A 21,014-nucleotide genomic window follows, 5' to 3' on the forward strand; every position below is an offset into this window, starting at 1 on the left:
GCTAAAGTCCAAACATGGAGCGCGGCGCTCGTCCTCAAAGGCGTCGGCGTTGACTCGTCCTTCACATTTTTGTGGTCGAAATCGTCGTAAAGTGACTCACATTCAAATTTAGAGACAAGTGACAGTGAGGAGGAGGAGGAGCTTCTCCCACAATAATAATAATAATAAGGATAATAATAAAAACACGACGTACGTTATAAATACAGAAATATTTTGGAATGAAACTCAAACGACAGTAGTTTTAAACTCAACAGCAGACAAATGTAAATCTAAATAAACCCCCACTTTGATCAGAAATGAATGTTTACGTTCACTTTCTGCCGCCATTTTGACTTCCTCCATGTTCATCACTTTAAATTTCCTCTTAAATCAGTAACAGGAAGTCGTTTTTTTTCTCAATTTTCTACGTTTGGATTGAAAAATGTGCGCGTCAGTAACTAAATCTGATCAATTCTTACATTTACAATAAATAAATAATGTTTCAACCATAACATAAACAAATATGTTTGCTTTTTTATCGCAATTAATCCAGATTAAACCAGATTAAAGTCACATCTGAACATTTTCCATCCAGGAAAAGATTAATATTTGTTATTTTTGTGATTATTTCACCAAAATTCTCCAATGGAAAAGTGATTGTTGGTTTTTAGTGGCACGTTCCTGGTATGAATTTAAATTACAAATACATATATACTGAATATTCAAATTAAAACTCTATTTTAGGTTATATTTCATGTAACAGTGTTTGAACTGAAGTCATTTTTGATTCAAAAGTTTTGAAACATTTTTCAATCCAGGTAGAAAAACAAATGATTAATCAATGATTCATTCAAATATGTTAATAAGTACTAACACTGAATCTTCTGCTGGTTCTTGGGTCTAAATCATTGGCCCGCCAAGTGATCATTTCATATAAAGTCACATTGTGTAGTCGGCATATTAATCTGTACGCAGATTTACGCTTTAACTCCGCCTCTAAAGGACACTTCCCTCGATTTGAACGTTAAAAAAGATGGATCGATCGGATTGTGAGGAAGCAGCAGCGCTCGTTCAAAGCTCTTTACATTCAATAAATGATCAGGTTTGATGTGTCGAAGCAAAGAAATCGAATAAAAGACAATGAAATACTGACAGACGCAGGCGTTTTTCCTTCTTCTCCCTCGACCTTGAACTCACCTCGCGACCTTCAAACGTTTACGATCGTCGGCTGAAAGTCGGGGGAGTGACGGAGACGATTCTTTGATCGGACGTCGGTGGGAGATGGAGTTTTTAAGGCTCGTGACTCAAACTTTTATCAGCAAAATAAAAACAGAGGGAGACGATCGCGATGTCGTCGATCAGCTGGACGGAGACGACGTGGGACGTCAGTATGAGGAGATGTCGGAGGAGCTGCTGCTGTTACTGGTCGACGTCTGCGCTCGCTTGATGTACAAGTTCAGCAGCTTCATCTGAGGACGACAACAACAACAACAACAACAGGACAGTTAGAGGACGAAAGGACCAGTGTGTGAGCGTGAGAGACATCTAGTGGTGAGAGTGCAGACCTAAGGAACAACACTTTTTAAGAAGCAAATAATATATCAATTTAATCAGTCAAAAATATTGTATTTTATTGTTTGAAAATACATTTGTTCTCTGTTTGTGTATTTGCAAAGCTCTTGAGGAATAATTTGAATGAATTTTTGAAATTCAGGAACTGATCCATAATGCATCAGTTCCTGATGCACTTTGACAGTGCGCTGACTTTCTTCACAAAAACAAAAAGTATCTCGGAATGACTTGAAATTTACCATCATAATAGTCGGCATCGCCCTGAACAAGAATCTGTCGAAAATATTTGCAAAACTCATAAGGAATAATTTATATGAATTTTTGAAATTGAGTAAATTATCCATTTGCCCTGATGCACTTTGACAGTGAGCTGACTTTCTTCACAAAAACAAAAAGTATCTCGGAATGACTCGAAATTTAGCATCATAATAGTCGGCATCGCCCTGAACAAGTATCCGTTGAAAATATTTGCATACCTCATAAGGAATAATTTTAATGAATTTTTGAAATTCAGGAAATGATCCATTTGCCCTGATGCACTTTGACAGTGAGCTGACTTTCTTCACAAAAACGAAAAGTATCTCGGAATGACTCGAAATTTACCATCATAATAGTCGGCATCGCCCTGAACAAGGATGCGTCAGAAATATTTGCATAACTCATAAGGAATAATTTTAATGAATTTTTGAAATTGAGTAAATGATCCATTTGCCCTGATGCACTTTGACAGTGAGCTGACTTTCTTCACAAAAACGAAAAGTATCTCGGAATGACTCGAAATTTACCATCATAATAGTCGGCATTGCCCTGAACAAGGATCTGTCGAAAATATTTGCATATCTCATAAGGAATAATTTTTATGAATTTTTGAAATTGAGTAAATTATCCATTTGCCCTGATGCACTTTGACAGTGAGCTGACTTTCTTCACAAAAACAAAAAGTATCTCGGAATGACTTGAAATTTACCATCATAATAGTCAGCATCGCCCTGAACAATAATCTGTCGAAAATATTTGCATATCTCATAAGGAATAATTTTTATGAATTTTTGAAATTGAGTAAATTATCCATTTGCCCTGATGCACTTTGACAGTGAGCTGACTTTCTTCACAAAAACAAAAAGTATCTCGGAATGACTTGAAATTTACCATCATAATAGTCGGCATCGCCCTGAACAAGAATCTGTCGAAAATATTTGCAAAACTCATAAGGAATAATTTATATGAATTTTTGAAATTGAGTAAATTATCCATTTGCCCTGATGCACTTTGACAGTGAGCTGACTTTCTTCACAAAAACAAAAAGTATCTCGGAATGACTCGAAATTTAGCATCATAATAGAAGGCATCGCCCTGAACAAGTATCCGTTGAAAATATTTGCATACCTCATAAGGAATAATTTTAATGAATTGTTGAAATTCAGGAAATGATCCATTTGCCCATATGCACTTTGACAGTGAGCTGACTTTCTTCACAAAAACGAAAAGTATCTCGGAATGACTCGAAATTTACCATCATAATAGTCGGCATCGCCCTGAACAAGGATGCGTCAGAAATATTTGCATAACTCATAAGGAATAATTTTAATGAATTTTTGAAATTGAGTAAATGATCCATTTGCCCTGATGCACTTTGACAGTGAGCTGACTTTCTTCACAAAAACGAAAAGTATCTCGGAATGACTCGAAATTTACCGTCATAATAGTCCGCATTGCCCTGAACAAGGATCTGTCGAAAATATTTGCATATCTCATAAGGAATAATTTTTATGAATTTTTGAAATTGAGTAAATTATCCATTTGCCCTGATGCACTTTGACAGTGAGCTGACTTTCTTCACAAAAACAAAAAGTATCTCGGAATGACTTGAAATTTACCATCATAATAGTCAGCATCGCCCTGAACAATAATCTGTCGAAAATATTTGCATATCTCATAAGGAATAATTTTTATGAATTTTTGAAATTGAGTAAATTATCCATTTGCCCTGATGCACTTTGACAGTGAGCTGACTTTCTTCACAAAAACAAAAAGTATCTCGGAATGACTTGAAATTTACCATCATACTAGTCAGCATCGCCCTGAACAAGGATCTGTCGAAAATATTTGCATATCTCATAAGGAATAGTTTTTATGAATTTTTGAAATTGAGTAAATTATCCATTTGCCCTGATGCACTTTGACAGTGAGCTGACTTTCTTCACAAAAACGAAAAGTATCTCGGAATGACTCGAAATTTACCATCATAATAGTCAGCATTGCCCTGAACAAGGATCTGTCGAAAATATTTGCATATCTCATAAGGAATCATTTTTATGAATTTTTGAAATTGAGTAAATTATCCATTTGCCCTGATGCACTTTGACAGTGAGCTGACTTTCTTCACAAAAACAAAAAGTATCTCGGAATGACTTGAAATTTACAATCATAATAGTCAGCATCGCCCTGAACAAGGATCTGTCGAAAATATTTGCATATCTCATAAGGAATAATTTTTATGAATTTTTGAAATTGAGTAAATTATCCATTTGCCCTGATGCACTTTGACAGTGAGCTGACTTTCTTCACAAAAACGAAAAGTATCTCGGAATGACTCGAAATTTACCATCATAATAGTCAGCATCGCCCTGAACAAGGATCTGTCGAAAATATTTGCATATCTCATAAGGAATAATTTTTACGAATTTTTGAAATTGAGTAAATTATCCATTTGCCCTGATGCACTTTGACAGTGAGCTGACTTTCTTCACAAAAACAAAAAGTATCTCGGAATGACTTGAAATTTACCATCATAATAGTCAGCATCGCCCTGAACAAGGATCTGTCGAAAATATTTGCATATCTCATAAGGAATAGTTTTTATGAATTTTTGAAATTCAGGAAATGATCCATTTGCCCTGATGCACTTTGACAGTGAGCTGACTTTCTTCACAAAAACAAAAAGTATCTCGGAATGACTTGAAATTTACCATCATAATAGTCGGCATCGCCCTGAACAAGGATCTGTCGAAAATATTTGCATATCTCATAAGGAATAATTTTTATGCATTTTTGAAATTGAGTAAATTATCCATTTGCCCTGATGCACTTTGACAGTGAGCTGACTTTCTTCACAAAAACAAAAAGTATCTCGGAATGACTTGAAATTTACCATCATAATAGTCAGCATCGCCCTGAACAAGGATCTGTTGAAAATATTTGCATATCTCATAAGGAATAGTTTTTATGAATTTTTGAAATTCAGGAAATGATCCATTTGCCCTGATGCACTTTGACAGTGAGCTGACTTTCTTCACAAAAACAAAAAGTATCTCGGAATGACTTGAAATTTACCATCATAATAGTCAGCATCGCCCTGAACAAGGATCTGTCGAAAATATTTGCATATCTCATAAGGAATAATTTTTATGCATTTTTGAAATTGAGTAAATTATCCATTTGCCCTGATGCACTTTGACAGTGAGCTGACTTTCTTCACAAAAACAAAAAGTATCTCGGAATGACTTGAAATTTACCATCATAATAGTCGGCATCGCCCTGAACAAGGATCTGTCGAAAATATTTGCATATCTCATAAGGAATAATTTTTATGCATTTTTGAAATTGAGTAAATTATCCATTTGCCCTGATGCACTTTGACAGTGAGCTGACTTTCTTCACAAAAACGAAAAGTATCTCGGAATGACTTGAAATTTACCATCATAATAGTCGGCATCGCCCTGAACAAGGATCTGTCGAAAATATTTGCATATCTCATAAGGAATAATTTTTATGCATTTTTGAAATTGAGTAAATTATCCATTTGCCCTGATGCACTTTGACAGTGAGCTGACTTTCTTCACAAAAACAAAAAGTATCTCGGAATGACTTGAAATTTACCATCATAATAGTCGGCATCGCCCTGAACAAGGATCTGTCGAAAATATTTGCATATCTCATAAGGAATAATTTTTATGCATTTTTGAAATTGAGTAAATTATCCATTTGCCCTGATGCACTTTGACAGTGAGCTGACTTTCTTCACAAAAACAAAAAGTATCTCGGAATGACTTGAAATTTACCATCATAATAGTCGGCATCGCCCTGAACAAGGATCTGTCGAAAATATTTGCATATCTCATAAGGAATAATTTTTATGCATTTTTGAAATTGAGTAAATTATCCATTTGCCCTGATGCACTTTGACAGTGAGCTGACTTTCTTCACAAAAACAAAAAGTATCTCGGAATGACTTGAAATTTACCATCATAATAGTCGGCATCGCCCTGAACAAGGATCTGTCGAAAATATTTGCATATCTCATAAGGAATAATTTAAATGAATTTTTGAAATTCAGGAAATGATCCATTGTCCATATGCACTTTGACAGTGAGCTGACTTTCTTCAAAAAACAAAAAGTATCACGGAATGACTCGAAATTTATCATCATAATAGTCGGCATCGCCCTGAACAAGGATCTGTTGAAAATATTTGCAAACCTCTTCAGGAATAATTTTAATGAATTTTTGTGTTGACCGTGGATGCAGCATCTTTTTACATAGTTTTCTCCACCATATATCATATATTAAATGTTACTAACACAGTTCAAGTGGGAGGAGCTTTGTGACAGGAAGAGGAAGTGAGCGTACCTTGCTGCCAGTCAGCTGAGCCAGATACGGCTTCAGCTCCTCTAAGGAATAATTCAGGAAATGATCCATTTGCCCATATGCACTTTGACAGTGAGCTGACTTTCTTCACAAAAACAAAAAGTATCTCGGAATGACTTGAAATTTACCATCATAATAGTCGGCATCGCCCTGAACAAGGATCTGTCGAAAATATTTGCATATCTCATAAGGAATAATTTTTATGCATTTTTGAAATTGAGTAAATTATCCATTTGCCCTGATGCACTTTGACAGTGAGCTGACTTTCTTCACAAAAACGAAAAGTATCTCGGAATGACTTGAAATTTACCATCATAATAGTCGGCATCGCCCTGAACAAGGATCTGTCGAAAATATTTGCATATCTCATAAGGAATAATTTTTATGCATTTTTGAAATTGAGTAAATTATCCATTTGCCCTGATGCACTTTGACAGTGAGCTGACTTTCTTCACAAAAACAAAAAGTATCTCGGAATGACTTGAAATTTACCATCATAATAGTCGGCATCGCCCTGAACAAGGATCTGTCGAAAATATTTGCATATCTCATAAGGAATAATTTTTATGCATTTTTGAAATTGAGTAAATTATCCATTTGCCCTGATGCACTTTGACAGTGAGCTGACTTTCTTCACAAAAACAAAAAGTATCTCGGAATGACTTGAAATTTACCATCATAATAGTCGGCATCGCCCTGAACAAGGATCTGTCGAAAATATTTGCATATCTCATAAGGAATAATTTAAATGAATTTTTGAAATTCAGGAAATGATCCATTGTCCATATGCACTTTGACAGTGAGCTGACTTTCTTCAAAAAACAAAAAGTATCACGGAATGACTCGAAATTTATCATCATAATAGTCGGCATCGCCCTGAACAAGGATCTGTTGAAAATATTTGCAAACCTCTTCAGGAATAATTTTAATGAATTTTTGTGTTGACCGTGGATGCAGCATCTTTTTACATAGTTTTCTCCACCATATATCATATATTAAATGTTACTAACACAGTTCAAGTGGGAGGAGCTTTGTGACAGGAAGAGGAAGTGAGCGTACCTTGCTGCCAGTCAGCTGAGCCAGATACGGCTTCAGCTCCTCCCCGATCACCGAGTAGATGGCGACGAGGCAGAAGACGCTCGCCTTCCTCACGCTGCTCTCCGTGTTGTCGTAACCCTGAAGCAGCAGACAAAGACCACGCCCATCAAACACAACAACAATAACAACTACATGAACAACAGGTGCTGGATGGTTTCTCACCTGCAGGAGTCCCGGGATGACGTCGGGCAGCAGCTGGTGCAGCGGCTCCTTGGTGATGCGTTCGATTGCTCTGGTCTGCATCTTGATAGCAGCCAGGTTGATGGGATAGTCGGCCGTCTGCACGATGGGACACAGAACCTTGATGCACTGATCAGGGTGGATGGAGCTCGCCAGTGTGGACGCTGCTTCCTCCGCCGCTCGCACCACCTTTAACAGCCAGACAGGAGATCGTCGTTAATTATATTAAAAAAAAAAACACTCCAGAATGAAAAGATGTTGTAAAAAGACAGAGACCTCCTTGTGAGAGTCTTTGTGAGCCTCCAGAGTCTTCATGATGGTCAGCTCGGCGTAGTTCTTGAATCGAGCCGGTTCGTTCCTCAGGATCTCCTTCAGGACTCGCAGAGACAGAGCTCGGATGGTGTGCTGAGAGAGAAAAACAGTCTGTTTGAAACAGCAAACGGGAAGTGTTCGCTAAAAAACTACAGTGATGCTAAAGTGCTTCCTCACGTCTTTGTCTCCCAGCGTCTCCAGCAGCAGCAGCAGCATGGTTTTGAAGTGTTCCTCCCACACCAGCACGCTGTCCTCTCTGACCACCTTCAGCAGCTCCAGCAGGTTCCCTCGACGCTCCTCAGGCCCTCGCTCCCCCACCTGACCCTGGGACAGCTCCTTCAGCAGCTCCCCCACCAGCTCCAGCTGCTCCGAGGGACTCGCTGCACCAGGAGGGCAAAGGTCAACCACAAGGACTTAAAGGATAGTTCAGGGTTTTTAGAGATAGATTTTAACCACTTAACAAAAGATGTGTTCACATCTTTATCTCACTGTTAGACAAGTTTGTAAACTGAAAAAACACTGATTTTCTCTATGGGCTTTGGTGTGGGAGAGTGAGTGGTTTACAAGCTTCACTTCTGAAATAACACATCATTAATATCAGAAATAAGTCGAATTCTTACTGGGAAAACTTTTAGGAGGCTGGATCTTGTTTTCAACACTTTCTTGTCGACGCCCTGTGAAAGAAAACACGACACGTTCAAAAACAACAACACGATAAAAGTGAAGCACAAACGTCCAAAAAAAGTCGACAAAAGCTTTTACCGTCAACGGCGTCCTCGTACAGCGCCTCCTTCAGGGCAGCTTTGTCCACTGTGCTTATGCTGTCAGTGTAGTTGTACGGATTGTAGTCACGGAAGCGCGGGCCGGTGAAGGACCGCGGCGACGGCGTGTTCAGCAGCGACGTCTTGTTGTCCAACGCCGTGCGTCCGCCCTCCATCAGGTCAACACCAGAGTCTGAAGACGCCGCCACACCGGCCTGAGGAGCAACCAGTTTGTGAAGACCAGCTCCGTACGGTACATACGAGCTCTGACTGGTCGTGAACTAAGCCCCGCCCCCTCTCACCATGCCGTCCCTCTTGCCGTCGCGCCTCAGCGGCTCCATCAGATCCTCTTGGCTGCGGAAGCTGAAGTTCTGGATGGCCTCAGTGACGCCGCGCAGCGAGCTGTAGATCTCCTCCGAGTTCAGGTTCTCGCTGTCGTACTCCAGCATGCTGCGGGGGCGGCGTGAAGGAAGGGGGCGGGGACACACGTGGGTATTAGAAAACGTCAGCTCAACACACACACACAGACACAGATGTTGACGTGTGAATGGTGCACGTGCGCGACGGTGCATGTGGACACACACTCTGACACAGCAGCACAGACACATTTATTGTCTTTTTCAAACAGGAAGCGAACGATGGAAACAAAGTGCTGCAGCAAAGCAGGAAGTGATGGTTACACAAGAACGTACAACTGAGCCTCAGGAGAAGGGAGGAAGAGGAAGAGGAGAAGGAGGAAGAGGAGGAGGAAGAGGAGGAGGGGGGCGGGGTTACCTGGGTGAGTAAGCTCGCCGCAGCGCCTTGAGGGAGGAGTGAGCAATGGGTGGAGGAAGAGGAGGGGAGGGGAAGGGAGGAGGAGGGAACTTTGAGAGACCGTCTGCGCTCCAGCCCCATAGACGACTGCAAACGGCCACCAGGGGGAGCAAGAGGAGGAGGAGGAGGGAAGAAGAAGATGAGGAGGGGAAGGGCAGCCAGAAGAAAAGACAGAAATGTGAGGATGGTGAAGGAAAAAAGGAGAAGCAGCATCGGTCAGTCAGTCAGGGTTAGTGAGAGCAGGTGGAGCTCTGCTGCCACCATCAGGCTGCTGCACGTAACAACAACAACAATAACATTCATAAAAATATAACTACTCTCCGCTACAAGATTCAGACTGATTTAATCCAAAGATGAAGATCTGTCCAGGATTTCACTGACTTTACTGACTGTGGGAAAACTGGAAAATTTCCAGCTGTATTTCGAGCTGTAATAATATTCACCTTGTGTGTGGAAAAAGCTTTCAAATTAAATTAAAAAACAGGTCAAATGAGGTCAAAATGACCTTGAGAAAAACCGAGTAAGAATGTGACTGATATGTATGATAGAGTTTCAGAAACATTTGACTTATTTGTTTGCCGTGTGATCATTTTTCTGTTCAGGAACTTTGTGAAACTTCCACGAAGTCACTGTGACACCTGTGTTTCCAGGTGTTTCCAGGTGTTTCTGTCTGTGCCTCCTCACCTGGGTGAGAGTCCACCGTGGGAGCAGTTGGTGGGTGAGGTCAGAGGACTGCTGCGACTGCTCGACTGTCGAGGTGGAGTCCGACCCATGGAGTTACAGGGAGACGACTGCAGGCACACAGACACACACAATAATGAATAATGATAAAGTGAACTCTGAAGATGTTTTCTGGTGGGTATCAAGTTGCTGTGTGCATGCATGTGAGTGTGTGTGTGTGTGTGTTACCATGACGATGCCGCTGTTAGCGCTGGCGTTCCTCAGGTGGTTGTGCAGCAGCTTGGTCGTTCCGTCCTGGAAGGTTTTGGGCAGAGCTCCGAGCAGCATGGTGAACTCTGGGGTGTTCAACTCAAACAGAGCGATCAGCACCACCTGAGCGGCCTGTGTACACACACACACACACACACACACACACACACACAGTCAGACTTTCTACAAACAGTCTCAGGTTTCTGGTTAGACGCTGATCTGCATGTTAAGAAGCAGGTTTGCTGCAGAGCACGTTAGAAACCAAACCTCTGTTCACACACGTGAGCCATGACTTTTCAACAAAAAATACTTCAGTTCATGTAGGAAATTCAAACAAAAGCAGAACCTAATGAAAAATCACAGTTCATGTAGAACACACATTACTGCCCCCTAGTGGTGCTCCTGTGTATTCATCTGTGATTTCTTTATCAAAGAGACTGGACTTAGCAATAACAGGAACATTAAGCACCAAATAACTGCAGAATCTCTGCCTTTCAAACACAGAGAGGAACAGAAATACAGTGTTTTTTTTCCCTTAAGAGCAAAACAAACAAACTGAAAACTGGGACACCAAGTGAACCGTGAGCGTGTTGAAGCGTTTGCACCCCCCAGTGCACATGCAGCTCATCTGTCCCACTTTAGAGTAAAAAAAAACAGTTTCAAGTTTCAAGCAGAAGCTGGAAAAAGACTTTTCTTCAGACTAAAAAACGTTAAATCATGCGAAATCTTTCTGTGAAAAGAAACTCCGGGTCAGTTAGTGTCAGAGTTAAATGTGCACAATCGTCAGCGTCATGCACACGGGCAGGAGACGTTATATAGAGTCATCCTCTCTGTGAGCTCAGTCCTGATGGAACACAGAGCAGTTAGTGTTAAAATGACAAAGCTTCCACACTGTGTGGAGCCTCAGAGCTGAGGTTCCAGCTGAGCCGAGCGTCTACCTGCTTGCACCTCTCCTCCAGGTTTCCCTCTCCTGGCAGAGAGGCCAAAGTGCTGCTGCTGCTGCTGCTGCAGCGACCTGACAAATCCTCCCCTGCCCAGTTGTGAAGGGTCTGGGAGTTTGGTGGATGAGAAACATCCAGAAAAAAACATGAAAAACAAACTTCAAAACATTAAAAAGAAGACGAAGGAAGCCGGGTGGAGGACGGCGGTGAAGCTCCGGTCCACACACACACACATCGTCAGGACCTCTTACCTTGCGGACGTCGGAGCTCTTCGGCTCGGTGGTCCACGTGATGATGCGTGAGACGGCGAGGCGCGTCTCGCTGGAGTTGACGAAGTCGGACGGGTCCATCTGGCGAGAGAGCGCCTCGATGTAGCGCAGGATGGCCACCTTCACCTTCAGGTTGGGCGTCTGCGTTTGGTCCACGATGAAACGCATGAGGATGTTGAACTGCTGCTCGTACGAGAAAGACTCTCTGCGCGGAGACGGGAAAACACAGAGGGGGTTTCAGTTCAGTGGGAAAAAGGTGAAAACAGGAGTCTTACATAAGGTGAACGTCCTCGTAAAGACTGTTAAGATGCAGCTCCACCTTATGGCACTTGAAAATAAATCACTGGGACTGTACCTTGGTGAGTTCAACCGCTTTTTAAAGTGACATTATGTGAAATTTTAAAGGAATCTTTATATATTATGCTAAATCAACTTTTTAATCATTGTAATACTTATATTTGGGACTCTGGAGGCCCTATGACCCACTCATGTTTTTGTGGTCCGCATCAGTCCAAGTACAGGAGATAAAAGACGTGAATTCCGCACTCATAGCTACGTCACGATGACACATTCGTGGAATTGTTGTCTCGCATTGTCCCTAAAAAACGGGAGAATGCAGGCGAGGGACACAGTATCCGGAAGAGCGGAAGTCTGCAAAGTGTTCTATTCTTGGCTTAAGTCGGCAAATGATGGCTTTTCCAAATGCTAACTGCTGTTAGCTGCCTCACTTTCCTGTGTCTCATTTGCATTTAAAGAGACAGGCAGTCAAAAAGCCAGCGTTGTGAACAAGGCTGTTTTGGCAGGTGATTGAACTGCTGTTAAGGTATTTTGACCAAATCATTGATGTAATATACTGTTTATTGATGTAATATACTGTATATTTTTCATAATGTAAATTTTTTTTAAGTGCAATATATTGTCATTTTTCATACTGTCAAATTTTTTATAATGTAGTTTTCTCATCAGTGCAATATCCATATCCTTATTTAATATCCTTATTTAATGGCTCAACCTTATTTCCTTACACTGTAAATACCATGTGCATACTGTGTATATTCTGCAGACTGGTTGTAATGTACATTCTACATTCTATTTTTAAACCTATTTTTATAGTCAGTGTTAATAGCTTTATATATTGTACTTTATATATTGTATTTCTTTTTGGTAATGCATGTTTATTATTTATTATCCTTATCTTTATTGTCTTGCTGCTGTAACACTGGAAATTTCCCCACTGCGGGACGAATAAAGGACTATCTTATCTTATCTTATGACACCAGGGAACTAGGTCAACGTGGAAAAACAGGGTATAATACATCTACAACGATCCTGATAATGGAAATTCACCTAATTCAACTTATCATATTGTGATTTTGTGCTAAAATCTATCATCTGCTGCCTGACCTGGTGACGTCCAGAGCCTTCTGGACCTTGGCCTGCACAGAGCCCAGCAGGTCTGCTCCCATCTTCTTCAGCAGCTGAGTGAGCAGCACAAAGAGCCAGTCCTGCAGCTCGTCCCTGTGGAGGATGATGAAATCCACCAGAGTCTCCAGGAACATGCTGAACACCTGATGCGGAGAGACACACAGGTGATGATGATGATGATGGTGAAGAAGAAGAAGAGGAGGGGGGGGGTGTGAGAGGAGATGACACACAAACAGAGGTGACGGTGAGTACACACTTACTCTCTGGAGTTTGTTAGAGTCCACAGCAGTGACGAGGTGAGACGTGCAACAACAACGACAACGACGACAGCAACACAGAAACACAAAAACACCGCGTGTTAGTTTGTCCTGAGGTTAGTTCTGCGACGACAGCCGAGAACGGACGAGGATTTTCATCTCACCTTACTGTGAGGGTCTGCAAACATCCTGGTGAAGATCTCACACAGTCGCTTCAGCTCCACACGGCTGTACCACACACACACACACACATACACACACAGAGATAAATCCTCTATTTCAGCTTTTAAATTTGAAGATTGTACAAAAAAATTCAGAATATCTGATTAAACTTAGTAACTTAATTACAATAATTTGTTTTTATACATTTAATAATATCTTCTATTAACTTAATCTGTATATTTTACTATTAGACCAATTATTATATTTAATTTGACTTCTTTTAACACTTTTAACCTTTGTAAACTTTATTTTTAAGCTCCTTTTTTTTTGCTATTTCGACTGATATATTTAAATTCTGCCTTTGTGTTGTTTGTGTTCAGCACTTTCATGTATTAAATCGTGCTCTGTAAACTCTGTAAAAGTTAAATTAAAACTTAAGTGACAGAATAATCTGGATTTACAACTTTCTAACTTTTAAAATGGCATCCAGAGCTTGAATTACAATAATCTGTTTTTAATACATTTAAGAATATCTTATATTAACTTGATCTGTATTATTTTTACTATTATATCATTTATTATATTTATTTTAAATTATTGTAACTTTCTTTTATGCTCTTTTGTTTTTACTATTTCTACTGATTTATGTAAATTCTCCCTTTCTGTTGTTTAGTGTTCAACCCATATGGAACTGTGCTCTGTAAACACTGTGAGATTTAAATTAAAACAGAATAATCTGGACTTACGCTAGAGCTGAAACGATTAATCGATTATCAATCGATTACAAAATTAATCGCCAACTATTTTTATAATAGATAATCGGTTTGAAGCTTTTTTCATGATTAAAACAAGATTTCTGATTGTTTCAGCTTCATAAATGTGAATATTTTCTTCGATTCTTTGCTCCACACAACAAAGAAATCATTAAAACTGAATCATTTTGGTTTGTGGACAAAACAAAGACTTTCGAGAAAATCGTCATTTCCAGGTTTGACAAACACTGATTTTTAACATTTTATGACATTTTATGAACCAAACGATTCATCGTTTAATCGAGAAAATAATCGTCAGATTGATCGATTACGAAAATAATCGTTAGTTGCAGCTCTAACTTACACCTTCCTAACTTTTAAACCAGCTTGAATTAAACAGAGCGACACTGTGTGAGATGAAGGCACCTGAGCATCCTCTGGCTCTTGAGCAGGTTCTGCAGACCCAGCAGTCCCTCCTTCCTCTCAGACCAGTTAGCGCTGGCGCAGTGGTTCAGCACCTCCGCCACGTCCACGTCCTGGCGCAGGTAGTGCGGCGCCATGCCGCCGTTGCGCGAGCCGTACGAGCGCTCGGAGCAGGCGCTGGAGGCGTCGCTGTTGGCGTCGTCGTCCGAGTACATGCCGGGCGACTCGAAGCGCCGCCGCGCCGGGCGCCGCTGCTGCAGAGCGAGGAAGAGGAGGACACGAGAGGAAGATGTTAGCATAGAGGAGACGTGAAGCTACAGGGACGCATGCAGGTGTCTGATGACAGGATGTGATTAACACTGCAGTCTCAGCGTGACGACGATGATGAGGATGAGGATGATGCTCTGCATGCACTGATGAGAGAGGAGGATTTATTTGTACCTTACTCCTGGAGTCTCCTAACAGCTGAAGTCCAGGAGAGGAGAGAGCACAGAGGGAGTTACTGCAGGACTGAGCCACCTCGACAAACTCATCACTTTCACTTATTTAAATCCACATTGATTCTCACCAGAGCGTCCGCCACCGCGGCCTCCACCTCAGTGCCAGTGTTGAGGATTTTCATGGCGTTGACGGAGGCCGAGATCCGAGCCTGGTGGGAAAGTCGGTCTGAGGAAAGTCAAGAAGAGACGCGTGAGATTAAATTCAGCTGCCGGTGACGTGATAGTTCAGTTTCTTGAAGTCTGGTTGTGTGAATTAGTGACACGTGTAAGCTATGCTGACAACAACAGCCTTAAAAACAAAGACTGTTTTAGCCACAAAACAAAATACTCACTCTCCCACACCAAATCCCATAGAGAAAATCAGTGATTTTACACGATTTTAACATCACAGCACACAGGAGTTGTTGATCCACTGCTGCCTCCATCACTAACTTCAAATGTCTTATTTTGTCAATTCGGCATTCGAAATTCTTCATTCAGATTAACCTCAGTGACACAAAGTGACCACACGAGGCAGCAGTAGACCAGCAGCTCCTGTGTCCCTGTGAGTTAAAATCACTGATTTTCTCTTTGGGCTTTGGTGTGGGAGAGTGAGTGGTTTACAAACTCCAGTTTACACAAGGAAAAGTCTGTCTAACAGTGAGATAAAGAAGTGAACTTGTTCCTGCCTGTCTATAAACTTCAAAAAACCTGAACCATCACCTTTAATGTCCTGTGAACTTTTAAGTTGATCAATAAAACATCAATAATGAACCCAAAGAAAATAAAGAACAAAAGACTCAAATTAAAACACAGAGCAGCCAGTAAATGATGAAATCAACACAAAATGAATCACATAAACAATGACCAAAAAAAAGCATTGAACGAAGCTGTAAATTAAAGTGAATGTCTCATTTTAAACCAGGAGCCAGGAGGTGGACTTGTTTCATGCAGGGAGAGGCTGCACGGAGCAGGAGGACTCCGTCAGACACATGAATCAACACATTTTAACATTCCACATGAATATGAAAGTGTCAGACTGACGGAGTGAACCCTGCTCCCAGTAAAAACCTCACTGGTCACCTGAGTAGCACTCTGCAGAGGACAGGGCGCTGGTGGAGCGGGAGTGACGACGCGTCGCTGCAGGAGGGGTAAAACACTGCCACTGTTAGCATCATACGCTAACTGACCGACTTTAACTGACTCGTTTGTATCTTTAAAAACACTTCATAAGACATCAGCTGCAGAGAAGAGAGCAGAGCGATTAGTAGAAGAAGAGACAAGAATCTGTGAGTGTGAGTACAGAGCCAGCAGAGAGGACAGGGCAGACGGAGCCTGACTGTTTCATTTGGTTGATTTGGTTAAAATGACACACAGCAAAAGACAGAAGGGACCAAAGTATGTAAAAGCTTTAACATGTATTTAAAGAAAGGGTCAGAAAATGCTCAATATGCAAAAGTAGAAGAGCGACATCCTCTCTGATCTGTGAAGTTCCACCAGAGTTTCTTACATTATCAAAGTGCTAACCGCTATTGAAGTGACTGTAGCTGCAAAAAAACACATTATCTAAATAAAAAATATATACTTTTACTCGGAGAGGAAAGGATGAGAGTCAATCGGCTGAAAGCCTGCTGCCAACTAGTGGTCGGAGGTTTAAATACAACACGAAACCGCTGTAAAAAAAATAATTCTGCATTGATACGGCATCGAAAGAATCCATACCGTGTGATATTTTTGTGTGCGCCAATAAACAGTGAGAGGGCTTGTTGGTGGGCGGGGCTTCGGGACAAATACTCACCCAGGGGGGAGAAACCCCTGGTGGGGCTGGTGTCGCGGCTGCTCTCGCGACTGGTTTCACGGCTGCAGCCCTGACTCATGCTGGGTCGAGGGATTCGACTGCGGGCTGGAGAGACGACGCAGACACAGAGACAAAGACGGAGATGGACGGAGACGGAGATGGACAGAGACGGAGACACAGAGAGCAAAGCAGGGGGAGAGTTTAGCTCGTAGCACATCCGGCCGGTTACTGACAGACATGTTAGTGGAGCAGGAGAATGAGACTGAGAGTGTGTTAGGACAAAGAACCAGGGAAACGAGAGCTGCTCGCCGTCAAGAAGAAACTAACTTAAACGGAAACGGAAGTCTGCTTCCACACACTCTGATTCTTCAGCTCCAGCTTCTTAAACCTCGCCTAATTCCACTCTTCCTCACCCAGTGCTGATCTGGTGGGACTGGTCTCTCGGCTGCAGCCCTGACTGCGGTGACCTCGAGGCCGGCTCTTGTCAGTCAGACTGGTTGACGTGCCGTGGTTTGTGGCGGCAGCAGAAGCAGCGGCGGTGCCCATCGTAGGCCTCGGTTTTCTGCCGTAGGTGGCGCTCAGCAGACGACCCGGAGAACCCGAGCGACTCCCGGCTGAAACGCAGCGACAGAAAGTGTCAGCGCAGACGAGGGAGAGGCTGATTTAAATAATAAACACGAGGCGAGGAAAAGCTACTGACGTTGAGACTGCGACACGACCTTCCCTCTGCTGCGGCCGCGACTGTCCGTCACACACGGACCGTTTCCTGCACTCGTCCTCCGGGTTCTCACTCGACCTGAAGGAAAGAGGAAGAAGAGACAGAGGATGAACGTGAGGACAAAAGAACACTGATGCTGCTGTTTGGACTCAACACTTTCTACACGACTGTCATGCAGAAACAACAGGAGAGACAAAGGGACAGAGAGACAGGGACAGACAGGGAGACAGAAGAAGAACAAACAAAGACGCAGATTTGGACCAGAATCAGCTGAATGTATCTTTCATGAAAAAAAAAACTTCAAATCTCCATATTAACCCAAGAGACGAGTGTTTTTTGTCTCCTGATATTTGTGACACGGACGTCCACAGAAGACCACAGAGCTGATGGAGGGTGGGAGGGGCCAACACACACACACACACACACACACACAGCTTACCGTCTGCTTTCACAGACCATGAGGCGTCTGACAGGTGGGCGTGGCCAGGAGAGACACAACAGCGGGGTTAAGGGTCAGAGGTTAGATGTTAAATAAGGAGAGAGAAGGTGGGACTGATAATCTGATTAACTGTGAGTCACCTGCTCTGATTAGTTTAGCTTCTGCCCAGTTATTACATTATATGAAGTTAGGGACACAAACTCAGTCATGAGTTCAAGTTTTTATTTGATAAAACATCATAAAAAAAAAAAAAGGGAATCAGGAAACTAATCCTCTTACCCAGAGAAGCGTAGGATCCAGGAGGAAGTGCCGAGGCGGCGCTGAAGGGAGAAGCCGAGGACACGGAGGGCACGGTGGGCATCCTGGTGCGAGCTGTGGCAGTGGTGGCGGCGTTCACGTCCACGTCACTGCGAGAACGTTGGAGGGAGCCTGGAGAGGACGCCGCCGCTGCTGCTGTGGAGGCGGTGCTGTGGGCAGTGGTTCTGGAGGAGTGGGTGGGTTTGTCTGGAAGGAAAACCACATCACGACATCAGAGAGCGTGAAGAGAACGCGACGGGACGTTAAAAATACGAGTCGAAATAAAGCGCGTTTACTTCTGCTGGTGTTGCTTCTGACGCTGCTTTTGACGGACACGGGACGACTGAGGAGACAAAAGATTTGACAGTGAGGGAAAGGTCGCACTATCGGACAAATATCAGTGTCTGACTTGGATCGATGGAGGAGGAGGAGGAGGCGGAGTCTCACTTGAGGCTCTCTTGAGAGGAGGAAGAGGAGCGGTCAGAGGCGGGCAGTGACATCAGACTGTCGCCGCTCCTCAGGTGAGCCTGCAGAGCTTTCTGATAGGACGACTCCAGGCCCTGGAAGAGCTGCTCCGCCTCCCTGCTGAAGTGGGCGTGGTAACTCCAGTAACACCTGAAAGGAAAGAGAAAACGTGTGTGTGTGTGTGTGTGTGTGTGTGTGTTTCAGATTGATATCGCCCGTCGCGGACCCACTTTACTCATCGTTAATATTTAATGGAGCTTACTTTCTGGCCACAGATCGAGCCTCGGCGTCTGCGTCGTGGATTCCTTTCTTTATGGTCTCCATCACGACTGCTCCGTGTCTGCAGGACGAGGAGAATAAGATGCTGATTAATGGCTTTTCATGCTAAAAACTGCATCAACAACATGTCTGAAGTTAACAGCGAGAGGGAGATTTTTAACCATTTCTGAGTCTTGTTATTATTATTCTAATGAATCTATAGATACAGACGTGTAATAAACACACACAGGGTGTCATTACATTTTAAATATCTCTCACAAATCTTCTTTAAAGCTCATTTCTCATCGTCTGTGGTGTGATTAGTGACCGTCAGACACTCAGACTCGATCGATGAGAACCAGATCTTTCCCCTGGTACCAGGATCAGCTCAGGTTTCTCTCCCTGGTGGCAGCGGCAGCAGGAAGCAGCCAGCCAGAAACACAATGAGGCTTTTTGGAGGCAGCGAGAGAGAGAGAGAGAGAGAGATTCCCCCCTGGCATCGCCATGGTAACCACTGAGGTCGACGATGGCCTGACCAGTGTCATATTTCCTCAGGAGGAAGACCGGGTCACCATTTTTAACTCGTAGTAAGCTGCGTGGAGTTCTTATTGATGGTTTTTACATTCATATTATAATGTTTTTAAAAACAGCGGTCACCTCTCCAGTGAGCTGGTCTGCCACTCCTGCAGCATCAACTCCAAAAACTCAAAGCAGCGTCTGAACGAGACGGAAAAAAAACAGATCAATAAAACAAAACATTTGATAGCCAACCTTCAAATGTTAACAACAAAACAAGATGATACCAAATTACAACGCATTATTAAGAAGTTAATACGCTGAAAATAAAAAATACATGTGTTTAAATAGAAACATGCCATAAATAGACAGAAAGAGGGTCATAAATAACTAAACAAGAGCAGAGAGAAGACGTGTCTCACCTCCTGACAGCCACAGATTTGCACACACAGTTGCTGGCGATGATGGGGATGAGACGAGGGTAGTGAGTGTGCTGTGGAAAACAAAAAACATCACTGGTGATGATGATGATGACGACGTGAAACGACAGCTCTGTCTTTCCTCTCAGCAGGAACAAATCACAGCAGCACAGTTTTTTTATTTACAGTTTTAGGGCACGTACTCTGAGGATGAGGCGGACGACGGCCACGCCGGACGTGGCCATGATTTTGGCACTGTTAGGAACCAGGTTGAGCAGCGCCGGCATGACGGCCTCCGCCGCGTGGTCGAAGCGGCTGCCGAGAACCAGCGACAGGTGACTGAAGACGGAGCAGAGGCACGAGCAGACAGCGTGAGTTACACCGTTCCAAAAACACCTTTATCTCATCAACTTCTATATATACATATATATATATATACTGTATATATTAAAGGGTTAAGCCCATGATGTCTTAAGAACATGTTCACGTCTTTATCTCACTGTTGGACAGACTTTTCCAACAGGAAACTGAAGTTTGTAAACCACTCACTCAAGCTCATAGAGAAAACCAGTGATTTTAGCTCACAGGGACACAGGAGCTGCTGGTCTACTGCTGCCTCGTGTGGTCACTTTGTGTCACTAAAATAAATCCGAACAAAGGATTTTCAATGCCGGAGGCAGCAGCGGATCAACCACTCCTGTGTCAACGTCACTGCTGTGATGTTAAAATCACTGATTTTCTCTATGGGGTTTGGTGTGGGAGAGTGTTCCTCAAGCAACCACGTTGAAATGGTTTTCTTACTCGTATATATATATATGTTTACATAACTTTAAAGAAAAGAAAAATATATTTTCATGCTCTTCAGTCGACCACGCTGTGCGTTGTCTCACCCCAGAGTGATGCAGGCTTCTCTCACCACCTGAGAGCGCAGGTCTTTGGCCGACAGCTTGAACGCCGCCTCCATGAGCCGCAGCTGCTGCAGGAAACCTTCAAACTCCGGAGCTCCAGCCAGGACCAGCGAACGCACCTTCTTCAGCTGTGTGTGTGTGTGAGAGGAGAGAGAAGAGAAGGAGAAGGAGGAGGAGGAGAGCGGTCAACAAGAGCA

General features: G+C 42.6%; 1 protein-coding gene across 1 annotated transcript in view; it reads right to left on the bottom strand.

Annotated features, from left to right (window-relative positions):
• Positions 1–1,094: 1,094 nt before the first annotated feature.
• LOC310943061 (CLIP-associating protein 1-B-like) overlaps positions 1,095–21,014 on the bottom strand; it is a 33,534-nt gene continuing 13,614 nt past the window's right edge. Inside the window, exons 12-37 of the mRNA XM_083908557.1 lie at positions 20,800–20,945; positions 20,113–20,248; positions 19,913–19,983; positions 19,632–19,691; positions 18,979–19,056; positions 18,699–18,866; positions 18,548–18,594; positions 18,234–18,458; positions 17,498–17,593; positions 17,211–17,411; positions 16,798–16,902; positions 15,089–15,186; positions 14,962–14,985; positions 14,524–14,771; positions 13,348–13,411; positions 12,906–13,069; positions 11,484–11,706; positions 10,277–10,423; positions 10,046–10,152; positions 8,851–8,998; positions 8,550–8,763; positions 7,965–8,167; positions 7,752–7,880; positions 7,458–7,664; positions 7,257–7,373; positions 1,095–1,448 (exon numbers count right to left, since the gene is read on the bottom strand). Coding sequence (XP_083764683.1) covers positions 1,365–1,448; positions 7,257–7,373; positions 7,458–7,664; positions 7,752–7,880; positions 7,965–8,167; positions 8,550–8,763; positions 8,851–8,998; positions 10,046–10,152; positions 10,277–10,423; positions 11,484–11,706; positions 12,906–13,069; positions 13,348–13,411; positions 14,524–14,771; positions 14,962–14,985; positions 15,089–15,186; positions 16,798–16,902; positions 17,211–17,411; positions 17,498–17,593; positions 18,234–18,458; positions 18,548–18,594; positions 18,699–18,866; positions 18,979–19,056; positions 19,632–19,691; positions 19,913–19,983; positions 20,113–20,248; positions 20,800–20,945 — 3,510 coding nt within the window. The 3' untranslated portion in view covers positions 1,095–1,364. The remainder of the gene's footprint in view (positions 1,449–7,256; positions 7,374–7,457; positions 7,665–7,751; positions 7,881–7,964; positions 8,168–8,549; positions 8,764–8,850; positions 8,999–10,045; positions 10,153–10,276; positions 10,424–11,483; positions 11,707–12,905; positions 13,070–13,347; positions 13,412–14,523; positions 14,772–14,961; positions 14,986–15,088; positions 15,187–16,797; positions 16,903–17,210; positions 17,412–17,497; positions 17,594–18,233; positions 18,459–18,547; positions 18,595–18,698; positions 18,867–18,978; positions 19,057–19,631; positions 19,692–19,912; positions 19,984–20,112; positions 20,249–20,799; positions 20,946–21,014) is intronic.

This window comes from Microchirus variegatus (genome assembly GCF_963457635.1).
Source record: "Microchirus variegatus genome assembly, chromosome: 22".
Lineage (NCBI taxonomy): Eukaryota > Metazoa > Chordata > Actinopteri > Pleuronectiformes > Soleidae > Microchirus > Microchirus variegatus.